General features: G+C 43.1%; 1 protein-coding gene across 1 annotated transcript in view; it reads left to right on the top strand.

Annotated features, from left to right (window-relative positions):
* The window catches only part of LOC127599167 (transmembrane protein 266-like), a 37,754-nt gene extending 20,160 nt beyond the window's left edge, over window positions 1-17,594 (top strand). Inside the window, exons 4-11 of the mRNA XM_052062893.1 lie at window positions 1,957-2,111; window positions 3,489-3,562; window positions 4,675-4,731; window positions 6,899-7,037; window positions 7,994-8,109; window positions 9,054-9,249; window positions 13,225-13,287; window positions 15,473-17,594. Of these exons, the coding sequence (XP_051918853.1) occupies window positions 1,957-2,111; window positions 3,489-3,562; window positions 4,675-4,731; window positions 6,899-7,037; window positions 7,994-8,109; window positions 9,054-9,249; window positions 13,225-13,287; window positions 15,473-15,945 (1,273 nt within the window). The 3' untranslated portion in view covers window positions 15,946-17,594. The remainder of the gene's footprint in view (window positions 1-1,956; window positions 2,112-3,488; window positions 3,563-4,674; window positions 4,732-6,898; window positions 7,038-7,993; window positions 8,110-9,053; window positions 9,250-13,224; window positions 13,288-15,472) is intronic.
* Window positions 17,595-20,718: the final 3,124 nt, after the last annotated feature.

Raw genomic sequence — 20,718 nt, 5'->3', positions numbered from 1 at the left:
TTTTCGCTTTACTGTCAGGCTGCAACTAACGATTATTTTATTCAGCGATTAATCTCTTGATTATTTTGTTGATTAATCACTGAAGATTTTTTAAAAAGACTTTTAACAGAACATTATTTTAAATTGACAGTGCAGAAAATGCAGAAACATTAATCAAGATCCAATTAATCGTTAGGTCCTTAACATGTCAGAAAATGGGTAAAAATGTTGGTCATTGTTTTCCTCAGTAAAATCAGATGTTTGCAAATGTTTCGTTGTGATCCAGCACAAATATAAGCAGTCTGCAGAAAACCGAGAGCCTTGAAATTACAAAGATTTAGACAACTGTAAAACAAGGTGTCTAAATCATTCATCGATAATCAAAAATAATTATCAGTTAATTTAATCGATTACTTGTCGATTAATACTTGCACCTCTGATTCCATCTATTCAAAAATAAAAAAAATGGAGATTTTTTTGCTTTATTTCACATCTCTCACTCGATTGTCAAGATGCTGATTTTGCTGCTTGCCTTTTACCCCCCAAACAAGCTCTGCCACAAGGGTCCTCTTCATGGCCCGCTGAATAGGAAGTTCATCAACATTCCAGCCTCAATTGCAGCTAATGGTCAAATCAGCAGTTCACAAAGCTTCACTGTCCCTTCCTCCGTGAATGCCCTCTCTCATCTCAAGTCTTAACGCCCTCACCTTAGCTCGGTTTCGAGAGGATCTCTGCAAACTACCGCTCTCTGTTGGCCACACTGGGAGCTACAGATTTCTTGCTCGGTACAGTAACTCTAGTGCAGTAGTTCTTAACCTTTTTAGAGGTACCCAACCCAACCAGTTAATATGCACATTCACCGAATGTGAAAAAAAAAAGAAAAATCTAGATATAAAAAAGCATGTATTAAAAACAGAACAAAAGTTTTCAACATTTCAAGGAATAAGTCTACTTATTTTTAAATTGAACACGTCCATCACACGCTGACGACGAAGCGAACTAAATTTCCCACAGCACTGATTGGACAAGCAATGTCGAACACCTGAGACCGACTCAGTGAACCCACGGGGATCGATTGAACCCAGGTTAAGAAACACTGCTCTAGTCTATATTATTTATTTACATTGTAGTAATACCGGGCCAGAGTGCGGTCAGACAAAATAAATAAAATAAAATGGAGTGTCACGATTTGTAAAAAATGCATTTTGATTGGTTTAAAGAACGCATTTTGTATTTTTAAATTATTACACACAGTAATTTCACTGTTTACTATTTTCCTCCCAAACTATTTTCCTGACAAGTGTCACAAGAATGTGCACTGGTAGACCCACATCTTTAGTTTCCCAGAAAGCTGGCTGCTGTCAATCTTTGTGAGGCCATCTCTCAGCTGCTTCTGGACCAGCTTCCCCATTTGCCTATCAGACAGGTCAGCTGCAGATAGATTGCCATGTCAGCAGAAGGGATACTCTTCTTTCCTTCAGTGGTGAAGACCGTCCTGTCATCCCTCACTCCTTTCCCAGTTGACAGGCTCCTGGACTTTTAGGGGTTGATTTTTATCCTCACCTACATTGTCAGCTCCTCGAAGCGCCGCAGGAGCTTGTCCCCATACATCGAGTGAGTGGTCTTTAGCGTTGTTGTCATGTCATCCGTGTACCCTCTGAGTGCAGGGAGTCTTCCTCCTGATGGTGGTCTGAGACCTCTGGAGATTTTGCCCATCGATGAACTCAAACACGACCATGAAGAGAAAAATAAAATGTGGACTGATTGTCTTGCCATGTTTACCGCTTAGTTGCTTTTGAGAAAACATTGTCTGACTCCAATAACTCCTCATCAATAAGACATTTACAGTGCTGATGAGCAGCCATATGCGAAACAAGTAAAGGACTTGGCTTTGTCGTTGACTACTTCATCTCACCCCTGAAACATGCTTCAGTTTGTCATCCTGTAGAAAAAGACAACCAGGTTGCTGTGTTGCAGGTCCAATTGGCTGAAGCCCTGCTGCGGCCGTCGAGTGGCCCTGTGGCAGGTCTGTCTGCTCAGTGCCGGCTTCAACTGTGTCCTGGTAGCCTGCGTTATCCTGGTGGTGCTCTTCCTCTCCTTGGAGCTACTCATTGACACCAAGCTCCTTCAATGTGAGTCAATCTGCCTTGACGCTTGAGATGTGTCACACCGTCATTCCACACTAGTATTGCAAAAGCTGCTGAAATGTTTTTCCTCTTTGTACTGCCGATTCTCCAAATTATACAATGTACTGTGTAAACTGTCATTAGATCCAACACTCTTGTTGTAACAGCATCCGTTAGACATCACTGATCACATGGAGCACGTACCATGTACTGTACACGGATGCTTGGTATGGTTAAATAACCAATACCTGTACATGCTATTCAGATCTTGTACTAACAACTTTTAATTCGTGAAACATTCTGCTAGATTAGTTCATGGAATTGTCGTTGTTTTAGCAAATGTAGATTGACTACTGTCGTGGATTAGAATCATGGTGGACACTTTTTTGTGGTGCCTTAGCACTAGCATCAGAGCTAACATTATTTTTCAGAAATGTTTACGGTGTTTGCATTAGAATTATGGTGGAGATTTTTTTCGGCGCGTTAGCACTAGCATCAGAGCTAACGTTATTGTTCAGCAATGTGTACGGTGTTTGCATTAGGATTAGGGTGGACATTTCTTTCGGCTCGTTAGCACTAGCATCAGAGCTAACGTTATTGTTCAGAAATGTGTGCGGTGTTTGTACAAGCTTTTGATAAAGTTGATCTCACCACATAATTATGATAACAAAAATGACCTCTGTTAGCATTTAACCATGTACATTAAAATGTCACTCGCTTAACAAATGCACGGTTCGTCCCATTATTTTGTAATTACCACATTCAATATTTAAAGTAACTGCAGGGGGGAGAAACCAAATAGTTCCTCTCTATTGCATTACTAATTAAATCTAGTAGTTAAATAAAAGATGACGCCTCTGTTCTTACATCCTGCAAGTTATATGGACTGAATACTTAGGGTAAAAATGTTGTGTGTTTATAAATGAATACAAAAACGATTAGCTCCACAATTGTACATTTGCATTTTAGAAAGACATGAAGTAGGTTGTATGATGTCCATGGATTGAATTTATTATCCCCTCTTTGCATCACTGCTGTTTTTAGTGGTGCCAATCACGCATACGCTGGCTGGGCATGTTGCTAAATGGTGATGAACAGCAATGCAGGAACACGATAACGAAGCAGACATCTTGCCAATGGGACCAGGCACGCAGCTCCATTGATTCGTGGCCAGTGGTCAGCTTTAATGATAGCACAGTCTGCAGGGAGTGTCCTGAAAGATTAGCGCTGTGGACACTTTGACACCGGAGTAAATGATGGCCCCATGATGGACACGGCGTCCTCGCTATTCGAGGGCCTGGTTCATATTTTAGAAGTGCAACTGTTATTTATTTAAAAGTTTTTGTCTGTTTTGCTCACGCGTCGTCTTACTTGTTTTTGCAGTTACCAATGCTTTCCAGTTTGCCAGCATCATCCACTGGATCAGTTTGATCATCCTGTCACTTTTCTTTTCAGAGGTAATGTGAATGAGTGATTGAGTGAGTGCCATAATTCTGCTTTTAAATCACATATACTATTTTCGTGAGCAGAGTATTTCGGTAGTGATGGAAGCTTATAGCTAGTTTTGTCATGCTTCTTTAGACTGGTCATACTGTATGTTACCAAACAAGCAATTCCACACAATTGTTTTCTTAATACATAAACTGATTGTTGGGAATTGCTTGGCCATTCCCTCAGACCAGACTCAAGGTTCATCTTGAAAAATGTGACTATTTTACTGTACGACTCGTTATTAAGCAACAATAAAAACAACAACAACAACATCTCTTTTGTTGTTAGTTCGTTGCTAGTGGGCAAACAGATGTGCAACTGGCAAAGGTTTAATCGGTGAGGCAGTGTGATCATTTAAAAAATATCCCAATCTCTATTTCTGTTTACCACGCCGACTCCTCAATGAAATTGTTACTCCTTATGAGCAAATGGCAACTGATAGTTCAGAAATGCCACTTAGTGGCTTTATAGTGGGTAAAATATTGATTGTTTGAAGTTCAATTGTAATTTTGAAGTCAAATTGTCATTCAAGACATTTAAGACACAAAACTTTACATTTGTGCAATACGAAATGAAGTGGAAAGAGTTTGACCCTCAGGTCCGACTCCAGTGCAAAACAATTACGCTGACAGTGCCGGCCTTAATGCCCTAAACCAAACGTTAATTACCATCTAGCCAGCAAGAGCAATAATTGAAGTGGAATTTAATGAGCATCGGGGATGGGCTTCAAGCAATATGATCTGCCCGAGGACCTCGTCACTGACGTCATAGGTGAAGAGTCAACGCGGGGCGTTTAGAGGGTGTTAAATGACTTTGGTATTGTCGACCAGTCGGAACACACCGTTCAAGCTCTTCAGCGTTTGGCTTCATTGACTGCAAACCTGTTGTCCAAATGGCACCAACACATGATGGATTTGCAGGACCACTTGTGCGTGACCTCTCATGCTAATTGGCGGCTGAATCAATGGCGCTGCAGAAAGGCGCGTCCCGAAAGTGACCACGCTGGCGGAGCGCAAGATTGACGTTCAGGTGGTTAATCACATCACTTGATGTCTTTATTTGTCTCTTTGCGCGCTAGACTGTCTTCAGAATTGTAGTGCTCGGCATCTGGGACTACATCGAGAACAAAGTAGAGGTCAGTGTGTTCATTTTCTACTGTATCATACACATGCAAGCACTATGTGGACAAAAGTATTGGGAAAGTACCACCTTTAGTTTGACCTGATTTTTAATTCTTTATACTGTATTAACAACAAATTCTGTTTGCTGCCAACAACGAGGTCCATAAAGGCATGCGTGGATGAGTTTTAAGTGGGAGAACTTGAGAACGAGGGCTGTGACAAACAATTTTTTTTCAAATCGATGATTCTATCGACTTTTCCATCAATTACTTCAGCTTAGTTAGCAGGAGATGGTACATACTATGACAAAGATTAAGTTTGTTTAATGTTAATTCACTTCTAAATCCCAATCTAAAACTGTGTTGTTGTTACCTCTAATAGCAGGTGGCCGCCCAAACCGTCACCGACTCGTCGTCATGCAGGTCACATTCCCGTGTTCAAGTCTCCAATCGCAGCTCCACTTTGCAATCATGCATAAAACTACAACACCAAACCGTAGGCATCTTCATCTCCGTGGACATTTGACGCCAGAAAAGCGCACCTGCAGCAACAAATATCCATGTGGAAACACCGAAGTGGACAGACATTTATTCCCGGTGCTGCAAATATGATTTTAAAACGACTAATTATATGAATTTGAGCGAGAGGCTACATACACCCTGGATACAACCAGGACTTGTCTCCAGACTATGACAGAGCACATATAGACAACCAACCATTCACAATGACTTACAATCTGATGAAGGATGAAGCTGGGGTATTTCGAGAAACCCCACACAGGCATGGAGAAAACATGCACAGGAAGGTCGGAATCGAGAACCTCAGAACTGTGAGGCAGACATCCTGACCCCATGCGCCACCCTGCTGCCCAGAAGAAAATGAACAAAGTTCTACTACACAAATATAAAAACTGAAATTTGGAAACATTAAGTAGCAGTAGGCGGCCCGGTAGTCCAGTGGTTAGCACGTCGGCTTCACAGTGCAGAGGTACCGGGTTCGATTCCAGCTCCGGCCTCCCTGTGTGGAGTTTGCATGTTCTCCCCGGGCTTGCGTGGGTTTTCTCCGGGTGCTCCGGTTTCCTCCCACATTCCAAAAACATGCGTGGCAGGCTGATTGAACACTCTGAATTGTCCCTAGGTGTGAGTGTGAGTGCGAATGGTTGTTCGTTTCTGTGTGCCCTGCAATTGGCTGGCAACCAATTCAGGGTGTCCCCCGCCTAGTGCCCGAAGACAGCTGGGATAGGCTCCAGCACCCCCCGCGACCCTTGGATCAAGCGGCTCGGAAGATGAATGAATGAATGAATAAGTAGCAGTAATTGTTCCTTGAGTGATACAATTACTGAGCGGTGATTTATAGATATCGTGTTTTCTCGTGAATAAGAAATGTATCTGTGTTATCATCTGCTTACACTGTTTGTAATTTCGTTGTTTTGCTCATTTTGTACTATGCAGTTAGATGCTGTTGTATGGTGCAGAGAGTTGCATTTCCTGGTCTTTGGTTATCAAAACATTTTTTTCTCCTGGCCGTCACTGCAATCTGTTGGGTTAAAAACAAACCGAATCATTTTGAGCATCCCAGAAACAGACACAGACAAAATGAAAGAAAAAAAAAACCCGACAAAGCCCAAAACGGAAAACACTGGTCAAAAGTATCCAGTGAAAAACGAGGAATCAACAAAAGACACTTGCAAAAGGCAAGGTAATGGAACACAGAGAAAACTAACGAAATGACAAGTGTCCAATTCACACGCCAAGCAAAAGCAAATCAAATGACTAAACAATGACTTACAAAAATAAGGGGACAAAAACGACTATGACGAGATCGAGAGATCTAGAAGAAAAACAACATTCAAGCAAGGGGAGCAACAAGGTCAATAATCCGACAAGCACCAGGCCGCTTGTCAGTCCTTAAATCCAAAGCCAGGCTAGATGAGGAAATGCAGCACATGTGCACCTGCTGGAGGGAAACACAAATCAAGGCAGAACATGATAGAATCGCCTCACCATTGGCAAAAACAAGCAAATAAAAATCACAATTGTGGATTTTGGTAGCCAGGTTTCCTGATACATTTTGTCCATATAGTGTCATTTTCACCAATATTACCCGCCCAATGAACCTGTTTTATGTAAATAAACCTTGCCTACCAGAATCGTGGCATTTGATTAGCCCTGTCACCATCAGGTGTTTGACGGTGCCGTCATCGTGTTGTCTCTGGCCCCCATGGTGGCCTCCACGGTAGCCAACGGGCCCAGCAGCCCCTGGGATGCCATCAGCCTCATCATCACCTTGCGCATCTGGAGGGTGAAGAGGATCATCGATGGTGAGTCAAAGACATTGTCCATGTCGCTTATTAAGTCATATGGACCCAGTTAACTTGTTGGTGCGCCTGACTCTGGGAGGAGATGAGTAACCTCATTCTCTCCATCATGAGACAAATTATTTACTATTCGGAGCAATATAGCTATTGATCATCCCCAAGAGTAATTTGCTGTCACTCGTCTACTCCAGCCTGTATCGATTGTAGGGTCTGGATAAGCACATTCACAGGGACCAAAATGAATATAGTGGTTGTTCTCCTCTATGCTAATGTGCTCTGGTTCGATATCCGTGTCGAGGTCACCCTCAGTGCGGTCCTCCCGCTGCATGCAGGATCAGCCTCCAAACAGACCACACAGGAACTCAGCACTTCTTTCACCAATATATTTATTTTCTTTCATAATTTTATTTTCTTTAAATATATTTTTCCAGTAGACTCTAGAGTCCAGCTGTTATTTATTTTCAAAAAAGGAAGAGCGCTAAAAGAAAAGTAACACAAAAAAATCAATATTGCATCTTGTTACACTGTCATAATGATAACGTAAAACATGAAGTGGAAAAATATGCATGGCAGGCTGATTGAACACTCTAAATTGTCCCAGGTGTGAGTGTGAGCGTGGATGGTTGTTCGTCTATGTGTGCCCTGCGATTGGCTGGCAACCGATTCAGGGTGTCCCCCGCCTACTGCCCGGAGACGGCTGGGATGGGCTCCAGCACCCCCCGCGACCCCAGTGAGGATCAAGCGGTACGGAAGATGAATGAATGAATGAATGAATGAAGTGGAAATCATTTAAAATTTTCAATTAATAAATTACCTGAACTACTATTGACGTTCCCCACATTAGCACTTTGCTGCCATCTAGCGGTACATGTGGTGCTGTATTGAAGTAAATAAAAAACACAGCGTGTACTGTGCATTTGTAGTAAGTGTATGTTGTATGTGCTGTCCCTCTGTGTCAGCTTATGTGCTCCAAGTCAAAGTGGAGATGGAGCTGGAGATCCAACAGTGCGAGAAGACGAAAGCAGTGCGAGAGGAGCAGCTGGAGCGTCTCACTCAGATCTGCCAGGAACAGGCCGTGAGCACCTTTTCTTTAATCCTAACCCCCCTCACCCCCAAAGAAAAAAACAACAACATGAGAAGTCGGCGGAATGACAGGAAAGAAATGATGGGACCTCATGCACAATCTTTTTTATAATATATATATATATTTATAATACACAACATAATATACATTTCACGATTAAAGACAATTCACTAGGCATTTCGCTACATTGGGCGTGATAGGAATTACACTCACACCTAGGGGACAATTTAGAGTCTTCAATTGAGCCAAGATTCAACCTTAGGGCCTCAAAACTGAGGCAGATGGGCTTCCCGCTCTTGACAACCTTACTGGCCCAAAGAAAAGCACATATCATATAATTTGTTTTCATAAAAAATATCGTCATTGTACTATTTTAATGATGAAAAGAAAATAGTCAAACTCAAACTTTCATTGGACAGTCAACCATATTTTAACTTTAACTTTAAATGAATTAGCACTTAGTAGGTATTTTTTCTATAAATAAATGTAACATTTACATCTGAAAATTATGTATTCATTAAAAATTAATTTTATTATTCGTGTATATGCGCGTGTGTATCCTTGCCATTTATTTTCTGAAGTGCTTATCAATCTATTGTCAGAAGGGGGCAGCAACGCCTCATAGACAGAGTTATTCTGTTGCAAAAAAAAAACCTACGCTGTCCTTATCCTCCACGTGTTTATGCATAAAAATAATTTCTCAATTAAAAAAAAAAACAATCAGTAAAAATGGTCAAGTATACTTAGCTAAGCTATTATTTTCTTATCTTAATCGCCTAACTAAATTTAAAAAATTGGATACAGAATATTGGTCCAGATCCCTTACTACCCTCCACTATATTAATATCATCTTTTACACCCTCCTGCCCGCCCACCACGACATCATTTTCATCTTCTCCTCATTTACAATCCCATCCGTTCATCCTTTGCTGTAGTTTGAGATCAGGCAGCTACGGGCACACTTGGCCCAGCAGGACCTGGATTTGGCGTCGGAGCGCGAGGTTGCTATGCAGATCCATCGTGTATGGGCCAAGCAGGGCAGGAGTGTCCAAGTTGTGGAGGGCTCGACTCCTGGAGAGTCGGACGACGAGGGAGCTCACAGGAATCCCAGGGAGCTGCATGCCACTGCAGGTATACTTCACTGTTCTTAATGGCTATCTGGATGACACTCGTCATGGGTCCCTTTGGGGCGGGGATGGGCAACTTAAATGCTGGTGGCCACAATTTTTCATCGTTGCTCATGGGAGGCCACATAGGATCACGTACTTCCTCAACAGATGTATGACAAAAATACTATTTTAAATATCGACAAATTATATGCATATGTGCAAAAATAAATGCTCTTGATGCATTTGAGTTTTGGTCAAACCTTTTTCACTGCATGTATAAAAGGTCCACTATCCTAACCCAACAACAAAAAGGGTGAAGCAAACAACAAAATAACCACAACCTATTATTTTTTTCCGGTGAAAAGGGCTCTCTCTCGGTAAACCCCCAAATTCCATTCAAGGTCAGCACAAAACTGTTGAACAAGAAATCCTCATAAAGTGTAGGAACTAATTTTGTACCGTGTTTAAAAAAAACAGCACAATGAAAATTGTAATGTTATTGAAGTACTATTTATCCTAAATGTCATCCCAAATCAACAAAAAAATAAATAAAATAAAATACTTGACCTACTCACGTAGTAGGCTATTGGGCAGTGAAAGACCCAGAGTAAGTGTAACTAAGACATATCTGTCATCTTGTGGTAATTGGTGATGTTACACCTTGGTATAGTAAAACACTTAGCCTGTGCAGCAACACATATATTTTCGTAAATTAAAATTACAAATACATTATTGACGTTGATGAGGAAATATTGGAGCAACCCAAGAGAAACATGCCTCCTAGTGGCCATTTAATTGGTGACGCCTATCGGTGATGTTATGATAAGATAAGATAAGATAAGATAAGATATCCTTTATTCGATGTTATCACTTTCACCTCAGCGCGGCACACAGCAACTGCCGTGACGCTTGTGTCCCTAAATATTATAAGATTAATATTTCTTTTTCACATTAAAAAAAAAGGTACTGTTGTGCTCAGATGTTTACACATCCTGGCAGAATTTGTGAAATAATGACAACGTTCTGGAAAACGTTGTCATTACGGCTGACTGAACGGGGACTCTCGTTATTTTGTTTATTGCATTCTTTTATTGAATGATTGTGCTCACTCCTATTTTCTTTAAAGAGCAGGTGATCTCTTACACCTAATGCTCGCGTATGTAAACCCGTGTGACCGAGGATGAATAGGACGCTTCCAATAAGCCCATTTAAGTGCAGCGTATGTAATCAGGCCAGGTGGAGCGTTTGCTTGAGGAGGCAGCATGACAAACCAGGGAAGAGGTGCGGCGTCACATCCGTGCATAATTCTGTGGAACAAACAGTCCCTAATGGTGCAGCATCAGGCCAAGCGGATGCCGGTGCAGTGTAGGGTTGACATTGCCCTGGAGCGGCCTCTTGGCTCCCTCCGTTCTCACAACACCACAGCCATCTGACCGCAGGCACACGGGATCAATGCAGGGGCCAAACAAAAAAAAAAAGCTTTTAGAATGTGCTGAACACTGGAGAAAACATTTTTTTTTTGACACTGTGTCACTCTCAGCTCCTGTCGTGTTTCAGCCACCGCGCGGTCGACTCGGATTGTTTCAGCTACAGAATCCTCTGTGCATTGGGCCTTGTTAGGAGGGCAATGGGCTCCTGTCAACATCTGTTCTCATTCACCTGCAAACCACAATCGGGCACCGCAATATTATCCCAGGGGTATATGGTCGTGGCAAATTTGGTTGCAGGATACAAAGTGGGCTTTTTTCTACGTCGACAAGGAGCACTTACAGGCCAGCAGGTGCAAGTTCAGGTCAAGTCACCGCCAATCAAGTCATCATACCAACTTTGTTCTCACCTGAGCGACGACACCGTGCCCCAGAAATCCCAATATTCCCCATAGACGGCGTCTGATGCCGCCTTCGAAGTACGAAATCGTGTCACATGGTGACAACATCCACTGCCACTCAAGCGCAACATCTGCTTCAAGAAGCAGGTCATTGAGCACTTACTGCCCTGCTGCTTTGACAATTATACAACCTTAATCTTTGCTCCGCGTCACACCAAAAGATCAATACTTTATTAGGCACTCCTAATCCAGTACAAAAACCCCCTGCCTCTTCAATGATAATATTTTTTGGATTTCATTGGTGATGTTCAGTCGTAATTCACTCTGCAAAGAAGCTATGTTGACTTTGGTGCTGATCCAAATTAGCCTTGGCAAGAGTCCGCCTGCCACTAAAAGTTATTCATATTGTTCTTCTCTTTCCACAGCCCCTTTTTAATAAAAAAAAGCGTTGCAAAAATCCAATTTTAATGGTATCCTGACGTCACTCCACATAACTGCTCCATGTCCTCTTCTTGTGTGACATATTTCCTTCTCCCGCTAAATATCGGCTGCGCTTCGGTAGGTGTTGCTATTTTGCTTTCTAGAAAATCAGACATACACCACAGCTGTTGTTGTTGCTGACAAACGCTCGCGGATAGAAACCTCTTCCTGGCGAGAATGAACGGCCACTGATTTATAAGCCCATCTCACGAAAGTGGGGGTCGCCCGACTTCCTGCTCTTAAGAGAGGCTGGCGTACGACAGAGAGCTGCAGTTTCTACTCGACTGTAGTGTTTGTCATTCCTACTTCTTGCATGAAATACTATGAAAGGCAAGTTCATTCACAAACATTACAAAAACCGAAGTGAAGACATTTTTTTTTTCTTGACGAGGCAACAAGGCAGTCCCCACACCCTCGTCGAAAAATTCCTTACATTAGCAGTATAGATCAATCGGGTTCAGCCGTTACAATAAAAAAAGATGCTTCTATTAGTGGGAAATCAAGCCAGTGACTGTACTTAAACCCCATAGAGCATGCATTTCACTTGTTAATACCCTCAAGGAATTTGCCTCAGTGTTCCAATATCTGTAGATGAAATCGCATATGTAGAGACGCGTTACATATTGATATTTAGTGGTAACTAATGCGAGGTGCCCATTGCCCGTACGTCCATGACAAACAGGGCATTTTTCACACGGATAGGAAAACAAAACAATTTAAGGATAAATGATTCTATCCAGAATGATTGTCATTTTTCGGCCAGTGCTGCGGCAGCACGACATCAAGTCTCTGAACGACACCGGAGTCTACGGCTGCACTAAAAGGACCCAGCATGTCACCTCTCCTCTTCCACACACGAGTGACAGCTTGATAACCGGGCCGTCTCACCAAAAAAGAGCCGAGAGCCTTTTTATGTATGCTGGACGGCCAATTCTCCCTCCCCTACTCCCCCCCAGTCCCGCACCTCACCTCCATCACTCATGTGTTATTAATTGTGCAGCGATTGTCTCCGTCTTGTTTTAGTGAGTGCAATGCCTCCTCTCCGGGGGTGGCCCAGGGATTAATATTTTAGAATGAAAAATAAATGAGATTACCCATCAGAGTCTGCAGCAGCAGCAGCAGCGTGTCCCGCGGGACGGGGGCTTGCACTCAAGCTACTCGCGCTTCGCACTCAGCCAGCAGACAGTGAGCTCAAGACCAATCAAGCGAGCACAAGATCACCGCCATTCAACCACGCACATCACCCCCCCCCCCCCCCCCCCCCCCGACCCCTCCAACAAAGAGCTCTCATGCGGGCCCACTTTTGTCAAGCCAAGCCCAGCCTAAACGGGTCCGGTCTATTACCTGCTGCACTATCGGGCTAATGCAGCGCCAAGCAGAGCGTGAGCCTTTCCAGTACCTGTGGCCTGCGGCGGACCTATTTCTGTCAATACGTCCTTGTAAACATTTCAGATGGTTTCCATTCGGACTCGTTTGTCATGTTTGCGCTGAAATGGATCAGAACCCGCTTGGATGTTAAATCCAATGAAGTCAATTCTGTGCCTTTTGAATGAGTTTATGACACTCCTCGCAATCTTCCAATTGGAGTCCATTCAAAGATTTAAGACAATATTCCATTGGATCTCATTCGATTCATTTATGAAAAATCAGAATACTGTACAGTCACTTCCATATTTTTCTCCCAACTAGATCCAGTTGTCCGTGACGACATGAACAACTACATCAGCCAGTACTACAGTGAAGCAAGCAGTGGTAAGTCACTCGACACTGATACATCCTTATGCTAGCCTTTAAAAGGGACAACCTGGACAATCCAATCCGTTCGGGGTGAGAAGCATAAAGAATAGATGATGATAAACAGACTGCTGTTTTTGACACTGAAAACAATGTTGGACACCAATCACTATATTTTCAGGAAAGAAAAAAAAAGTCTCACTGTCTAATGTGTTTATTGGCCTCCAATTCGTCGACAGTGGTGTACTAAACTGCACCAGCAGTCTCTTCGTGCTTTTTAAAAGCCTCTTTCAAGCTGAGATCCGACTACATTTCCCAAATTATGACATTTATTATTTATTATTTATTTATTATTATTATTTATTCTTTTGTTCATATATATATATATATATATATATATATATATATATATATATACACAGGGCGGCCCGGTAGTCCGGTGGTTAGCACGTCGGCTTCACAGTGCAGAGGTACCGGGTTCGATTCCAGCTCTGGCCTCTCTGTGTGGAGTTTGCATGTTCTCCCCGGGCCTGCGTGGGTTTTCTCCGGGTGCTCCGGTTTCCTCCCACATTCCAAAAACATGCATGGCAGGCTGATTGGACGCTCTAAATTGTCCCTAGGTGTGAGTGTGGGCGTGGATGGTTGTTCGTCTCTGTGTGCCCTGCGATTGGCTGGCAACCGATTCAGGGTGTCCCCCGCCTACTGCCCGAAGACAGCTGGGATCGGCTCCAGCACCCCCCGCGACCCTAGTGAGGATCAAGCGGCTCGGAAGATGAATGAATGAATGAATATATATACACACACACACACACACACACACACACACACACACACACACACACACACACACACACACATGGCGGCCCGGTAGTCCAGTGGTTAGCACGTGGGCATCACAGTGCAGAGGTACCGGGTTCAATTCCAGCTCCGGCCTCCCTGTGTGGAGTTTGCATGTTCTCCCCGGGCCTGCGTGGGTTTTCTCCGGGTGCTCCGGTTTCCTCCCACATTCCAAAAATATGCATGGCAGGCTGATTGAACACTCTAAATTGTCCCTCGGTGTGAGTGCGAATGGTTGTTGGTCTCTGTGTGCCCTGCGATTGGCTGGCAACCGATTCAGGGTGTCCCCCGCCTACTGCCCGGAGACAGCTGGGATAGGCTCCAGCACCCCCCGCGACCCTAGTGAGGATCAAGCGGTTAGGAAGATGAATGAATGAATGAATGAATATATATACATACACATACACACACGAATAATGATATCAGATTTCAGCATAGCAAAATGAGGTTTAAGTGTTCACCCCCTTCCAAAAATAAAAAATAAAAAAAATGCCAGTTTCACAGTGCATATTGAATTTATGTAGAATTTTAAGATGACCATTCTGTGGTGGTTGCATATTGATTTTGTCTTGGAACAACTTTTGAGAGGTCTGGGAACCTCTAAGGGCGGTGTGTGCATTGTTTTACAAAGTAGAGCTAAAACATACGTAGTATCTTCAGGTGGAAGTGTGTCTTTTTGTGGTTTTTGAGGCAGAGTGAAAGGGTCTGAAATGTGAGACGCTTCAAAGAATCGTTAAAGGTCTATGATTCGTGAAGAACTTCACAAGCGAAACAAGAAATGTTTATTTTTGTAGAAATAGGATGTGAATTTGGAAGAGCTCACACTAAACTGAACTGATACTCAGAGACTGAATTGTAAGCTAAGAAATGTCAAATGGGGACCGAAATAACGTTATTACAGCATGGAAGCAAGTCTGTGAAATTTCACCATTCGTTTGAGAATTTTCTCCTAGAAAATTGTGAATTCTTCAAATTGGAAGAGTTTTTGAAAAGTGGAATGTTTTACACTATCATCCTTTGAATTCATTGAGAGATATGAATTGGAACTTAATTTGTTAAGTTTGCCCATTAGTCTGCAAACTTTGTGATGGAAAATGTTTTTTTTCAGTGTGGCACATTCTGAAGTTATATTTGAATCCATTTTTGTATTTTGATTGTTTTGTCTGTCAGTTACTGCAAGCTTGTATTAATGGATCGCAAGTATTTGTGGTACCAAAGTTAAACATAAAAAGCAAGATGTGCTCTTTTTCCCTGGGAACCTGAGACAGGTTCTCCTGCCTCACACATCAGAGAAAGGACAGGGGACTCTGGCAGGAACAAAGTCAACAAGGCGTGATTATTGTTCTCTTGACCTTTTTTCTTAAAGATGGCAGGACTTGTGGCTTAGGGCCCCGCGTCGTCACCACGGCCTCCATTGACATCCACCTCCCGACCAATCACATCCAGTCCAACGCCGCTCACGATCTGAACTTGAGCTACATCTCCCACCCCAGCTGCCCCCCTTCTTTCTCGAGCCAGGACCAGAGCACAGTGGTCCAGGAGCTCCTCTCGTCTCTTTCCGAGGACTCCTGCCTCGCTCAGAAAGGACTGACTGTGGATCCGGTCAACCTTAAGCTCCCCAGTCCCACCGGCTCCGAGAAAGCGAGCCCAGAGATGGACAACAGAATAAAGGTGTTCAACCGCAGGAACCACCAGGAGAGGCGGGGCCGAGGCTGCGTCCTGCTGCAAACCAAGCCACTCATCCACCTGCAGGGCGGCGCCGCCGAGCCCTCGCTGGAGGAGAAATACCATCTCCTTGGTCCGGCCGACACACCTTTGGGACACATGCCGGACACATAGCACACTTCCATCTGCACTTTACGGAAACTTGAACCTCCTGAGAGCGATACAGAAGCCCAACGCGCACAAGAGCGATGCGGCTGAGTGCGACTGAACTGTCATGCGGTCCGTGGGGCTCTGCAACTAGTTTTCTTGAGAGGCTGACCGCTGGCGCTCTATTTTTTTCCGCGATGAGAAATTTGAATTGCTGACGAATGGCGTCACAACGTCACCAATTTTAAAATGTCATGTTGTTTTCATATTTGCTTTCAACAATGACATTTCCAAGAGCCAGCCGGCCGCCGCCAAGACGGACCAATACGATATATAAAATGCTGGCGTTAATGTGTTTTACAATGTCAACAATATAGTATATGACTATGACCACTAACTGTAATATTATTAATACTTAGTCATATTGCTCTCAAAGGGTAGAATCCTTGAATCATGAAAAGGCAAGGTTTGTTGAGTCTATCACACTGTGTGTGTGTGTGTGTGCGTGTGTGTGTGGCTTATAAGCGAAGTGTCTGCAACCAAGTAAGCGCAGTCACTAAATAAGCTGATCATTGCTAATAGCATCTCAAATCTACGCTTTCTACTTCAGTCGCGTTCGGTCACATCGCTTGGTGTGCAGGGGGGTGGGGCTTTTGCTCCAGAGTCATTCTGTGTTCACAGAGGACCTATCAGAAACATTTCCAAGATCTCCAACATTCCCCGAGCCTCCATGATGGATGTGAGGAGAAAAGATGCCCACATCGAGCACAACAAATACAACAACGCCCCATCGAGGTGGACTTATGGGATGGGCTTGAAATTCTGTCTTGAAGTCAGTCAGGAAAAACAGAGTGCACTACTTGGATGATTCAGTCTTAGTTTGCCGTCTAATGAAGTTAACAACTGAGGATGTACTCACACTCGGCCACTGGAAGCGTGCCTGACATGAAGGCTCTTCAGCATTCAGGCTTTGCCCCGTTCAAGAGTGCCATCACGTCATGATATAAATCACTGCAACCGTTCTGATTGGATGAATGATTTCTCTTTGTTTCTATTGTGCAAGCTGGCCGTTGCCATGAATAACTAGCGAGAGGAGCATTGATTTTATGACAACTTCATTGCCTGTGTGCCTAAGCCTTTTTTTTCTCTATGGGTTATTTTAAGTCATTCTATTTATTTTTATTGTGCAGAGTGGTGATTCTTTCTATCGATGATCACATTATTCATGAGACTTGCACATCGTGACGGCGAGGCAAAGACTGAACGTGGCATGATTTTTTTTGTTGTTGTTGGTGCCTGCACTTGCCCAGCGGTTACCAAACCTTTGCTCTGGAATTTTTGAGTGGATTATTTTGAATCATTTTGTTGATTTCTTTCGTGCACTGCAGCAGTTATCATGAATAACTGGCGAGAGGAGAAATTCATTGTATGAAACGCGTGCCTTTGCATCATCGCACAATTCGTGCATGTGTTTTCTTTTGGACTCATGATTTCACGTTAGGGCAGCCCGGTAGTCCAGTGGTTAGCACGTGGGCTTCACAGTGCAGAGGTACCGGGTTCGATTCCAGCTGCGGCCTCCCTGTGTGGAGTTTGCATGTTCTCCCCGGGCCTGCGTGGGTTTTCTCCGGGTGCTCCGGTATCCTCCCACATTCCAAAAACATGTGTGGCAGGTTGATTGAACACTCTAAATTGTCCCTAGTTGTGAGTGCGAATGGTTGTTCGTTTGTGTGTGCCCTGCGATTGGCTGGCAACCGATTCAGGGTGTCCCCCGCCTACTGCCCGAAGACAGCTGGGATAGGCTCCAGCACCCCCGCGACCCTAGTGAGGATCAAGCGGCTCGGAAGATGAATGAATGAATGATTTCACGTTATTTCTATGGTGGACGATGGAGTTTTTGATCAATAGCTGATGCGAGCCGTCGTATTAATCGTATAACGTGTTGCGCGCGTGTGCCTGTTTGCGACCGAGGGTGTTGTGGATCATTTCTATTCCATCTGTTCATTTCTCTTGTGCACTGTGATGGTTATCATAAATGATTATTAATTCTACGAGAGTGGATTTTGAGAATCAAGTGGGCCCAAGTACGGTTGGAATAGCCAAGTGTGAGTACATCCGAACGCCTTACACCCAGTGTGAGTCCTAGGCCAGCAGTCATCCACAAATACAGAACATTCAGAACTTTCCCCAACCTTTTAAATATTATATCGACTGAATAATTATCCTTCCCCGTGGTCCCGTGCCCATCCCTTCGTGGACTTGAATGTGTTATTGATCACGTTCGGCGTACAGAATAGTGGCTCTGAACTGCCCTTAAGGGCAACTTTCTACCAATCGAAACCAGCAAAAGGGCCGTTTAAAGCCCTCAGTGAACCGCATTGGTTAGTTTTCCAATCAAATCAAGATGCTCTTCCTCTGATCAAAAAAAAAGTGGGACGGGGGGTTCATAAGCATTTTTTTTCCCACCATGCTCTATCTTTCCTAAAAAGTGACACACAGGGTACTTGACTGGATTGGTTAACAAATGATTTTTTCCCCCCCGTTATGTTTCCAAATGACTGAGTTGGAAACATGATAAGATTTATACATACAATACACTTTTTGTTGTTGAATTTAAAAAAAAAGTGTGAAATGTTGGATTGGAAGCAAAAGATGTGTGTTTTTAAATGAAGCCGATTCTTAATGAAGTGTGAGTGTTTGTAGCGTGATGATCCTTTAAAAACAGCAAGCAAATTCTTTTGCACTTTAATGTGGCCAGACACTTTTTGTAAACTTTATTTACTGGGGTGGAGGGCGGGATGGGGGGGGGGGGGGGGGGGGGGGATATAGTGGGGTGGGGCAGGCTTGGGGAATGTCATTGCCAATGCCAAGGTGTTGTGATTTGATGAAAAATAGCCAAAATAAAACAAGTATTTCCTTAGCCGCTCTCTGTTTATAACGTGTCATTAAAATAAAACACTGCACTCTGCAATTTGATAATCGATCGGGTGTTGATGAATCGACACCTCTAGTTTCAAGTCTCTCTCTCCCTCTCTCTTTCTCTCTGTCACCCCACCCCCCCGCCCCCCCGACACCTCATGTGGGCCTTTCACAGTCGTGAACTCTGACCCGCCAAGTCCCAGGAAGGCCAAAGTTGGCGTGAATAATTCAGACCGAGACAAAATGCCAATACGTATAAGAGGCCAACGTGAGAGCCGAGTGTCCGCGTGTGACAGGTTGACGGCGCCAAGAGCTGAAATGGCTTCGGGGACGAGAAGTGCGCCGCTCGCTGTCACGCCGATCCTAAGCTAAGGAAATGAACAGTGACCATTAGACACTTCATTATTGACATGTTTTAATCATGGCACACGGGGAGCCACTTTAGCTGTATTAACATTACATGATCAAGTCCTTGCGTTCTCATGAAACAAAAGGCGACGGTATCTCAGCAAGAAATTGGATTGGAGATTTCATTTCTTACTTTGTGCCTCATCAACACTCTTAAAATAATAAGTGCAGTAAAAATCCATTACATGATGTTCTTCCCATTTATTTATTGCACAGAATGCAATTCTGTCCTTTATTTTGTTTATTTTTCAGCACTTGTTGGCTTTCAACTGAAATAGAGCACAATGAAAAAGTGTGTTTAAAAAATGTGTAAAAATAAATCTAACAGACTAACTACTTAGTCTTTCCAAATATCGACTCTATTCATGCCAATGATTTCAAGGTCAGGTGAGAAGTGGCCTACCATCTTTTGAGTCTTTTGATAATATTTAAATCTTTGAATACCACAATAATAAGAAAAAAGCTGCTAATATGAAAATGATTTATTTGTGTGGGAAATTATTTTAGCACGTTCCAGATAAAGAACTTCAGAGTTTGGACCTTGAAAGTGGAAGGCTGCTTTATTTGGATACATAAATATGCAGTTTAAAAAAGAGTCATAGTTCTCCAGCAGCCAGACACCAACAGTAAGAGAAACAGAAAGACAAACACTATTTATCGCTATTTATTTTAAAATCTAACATTTTAACACTATTTATTTTAAAATCAAATGTCTCCACAAGTAAAAAAAAAACAACAAAAAAAACCCTGATATGTTGAAATTAATAACCAAAGTCTCCAGCTGAGCAGAGTGCATGCGTGAAGATAAAACATTCACGTCATGTGATTGGGGTGTGAGTGCACTGTGGAGATTTTTGTGGCTGCGTGGCGCTAAACAGAGAGAGGGCAAAAAAAAAAAAATAAGAAGCAAAAGTCTCATTGAGAACAAACAGTGACAGATTGAGAACACGTCTCACACATACACACGTTGAAGCTAGAGGGAAAAAAATACAAATGAATTATACATGCCGCTTTAAAAAGCTTCTCAGGTTCTCCTTTTGCCGACATTTTTCTTAAGTGCACGCTGCTCTCAACAAGTGTGCTAAGAATCCACTCAGGAGACTGTTGTCATGGCAACAGCAGAGTTTTTTTTTTCCTGGATACTTGTGATGGCTCTTAGGTTAAAAAGTGGGTCAGTTAGCTGAAAATAGTGAGTGAACGGCCCTTGGAGGATATATTTTTATATATCAATTATTCAATTACCTTGTGAAAATTGAGCATAATGATGTTGCTTGAATTGTTCTATAGTGGATTGTCTTCAATTTATCATTTTTAAAGGCATCAAATCAAGTTCGACCCCCCACCCTCCACCCCCCAAAAAATAACCAAGATAATTGTTGTTGTTGTTGTTGTTGCACGTACTAAGTCATGTGATAACCATGACCGCTTGCCCTCCTGCGGGAATTCCGAGAGCTCAATTAAATGATCTCCTGAACC

This window comes from Hippocampus zosterae, chromosome 4 (genome assembly GCF_025434085.1).
Source record: "Hippocampus zosterae strain Florida chromosome 4, ASM2543408v3, whole genome shotgun sequence".
NCBI classification, from domain to species: domain Eukaryota; kingdom Metazoa; phylum Chordata; class Actinopteri; order Syngnathiformes; family Syngnathidae; genus Hippocampus; species Hippocampus zosterae.
The sequence above is the reverse complement of the archived record's forward strand: the minus strand, read 5'-3'. Positions and strand labels throughout refer to the sequence as shown.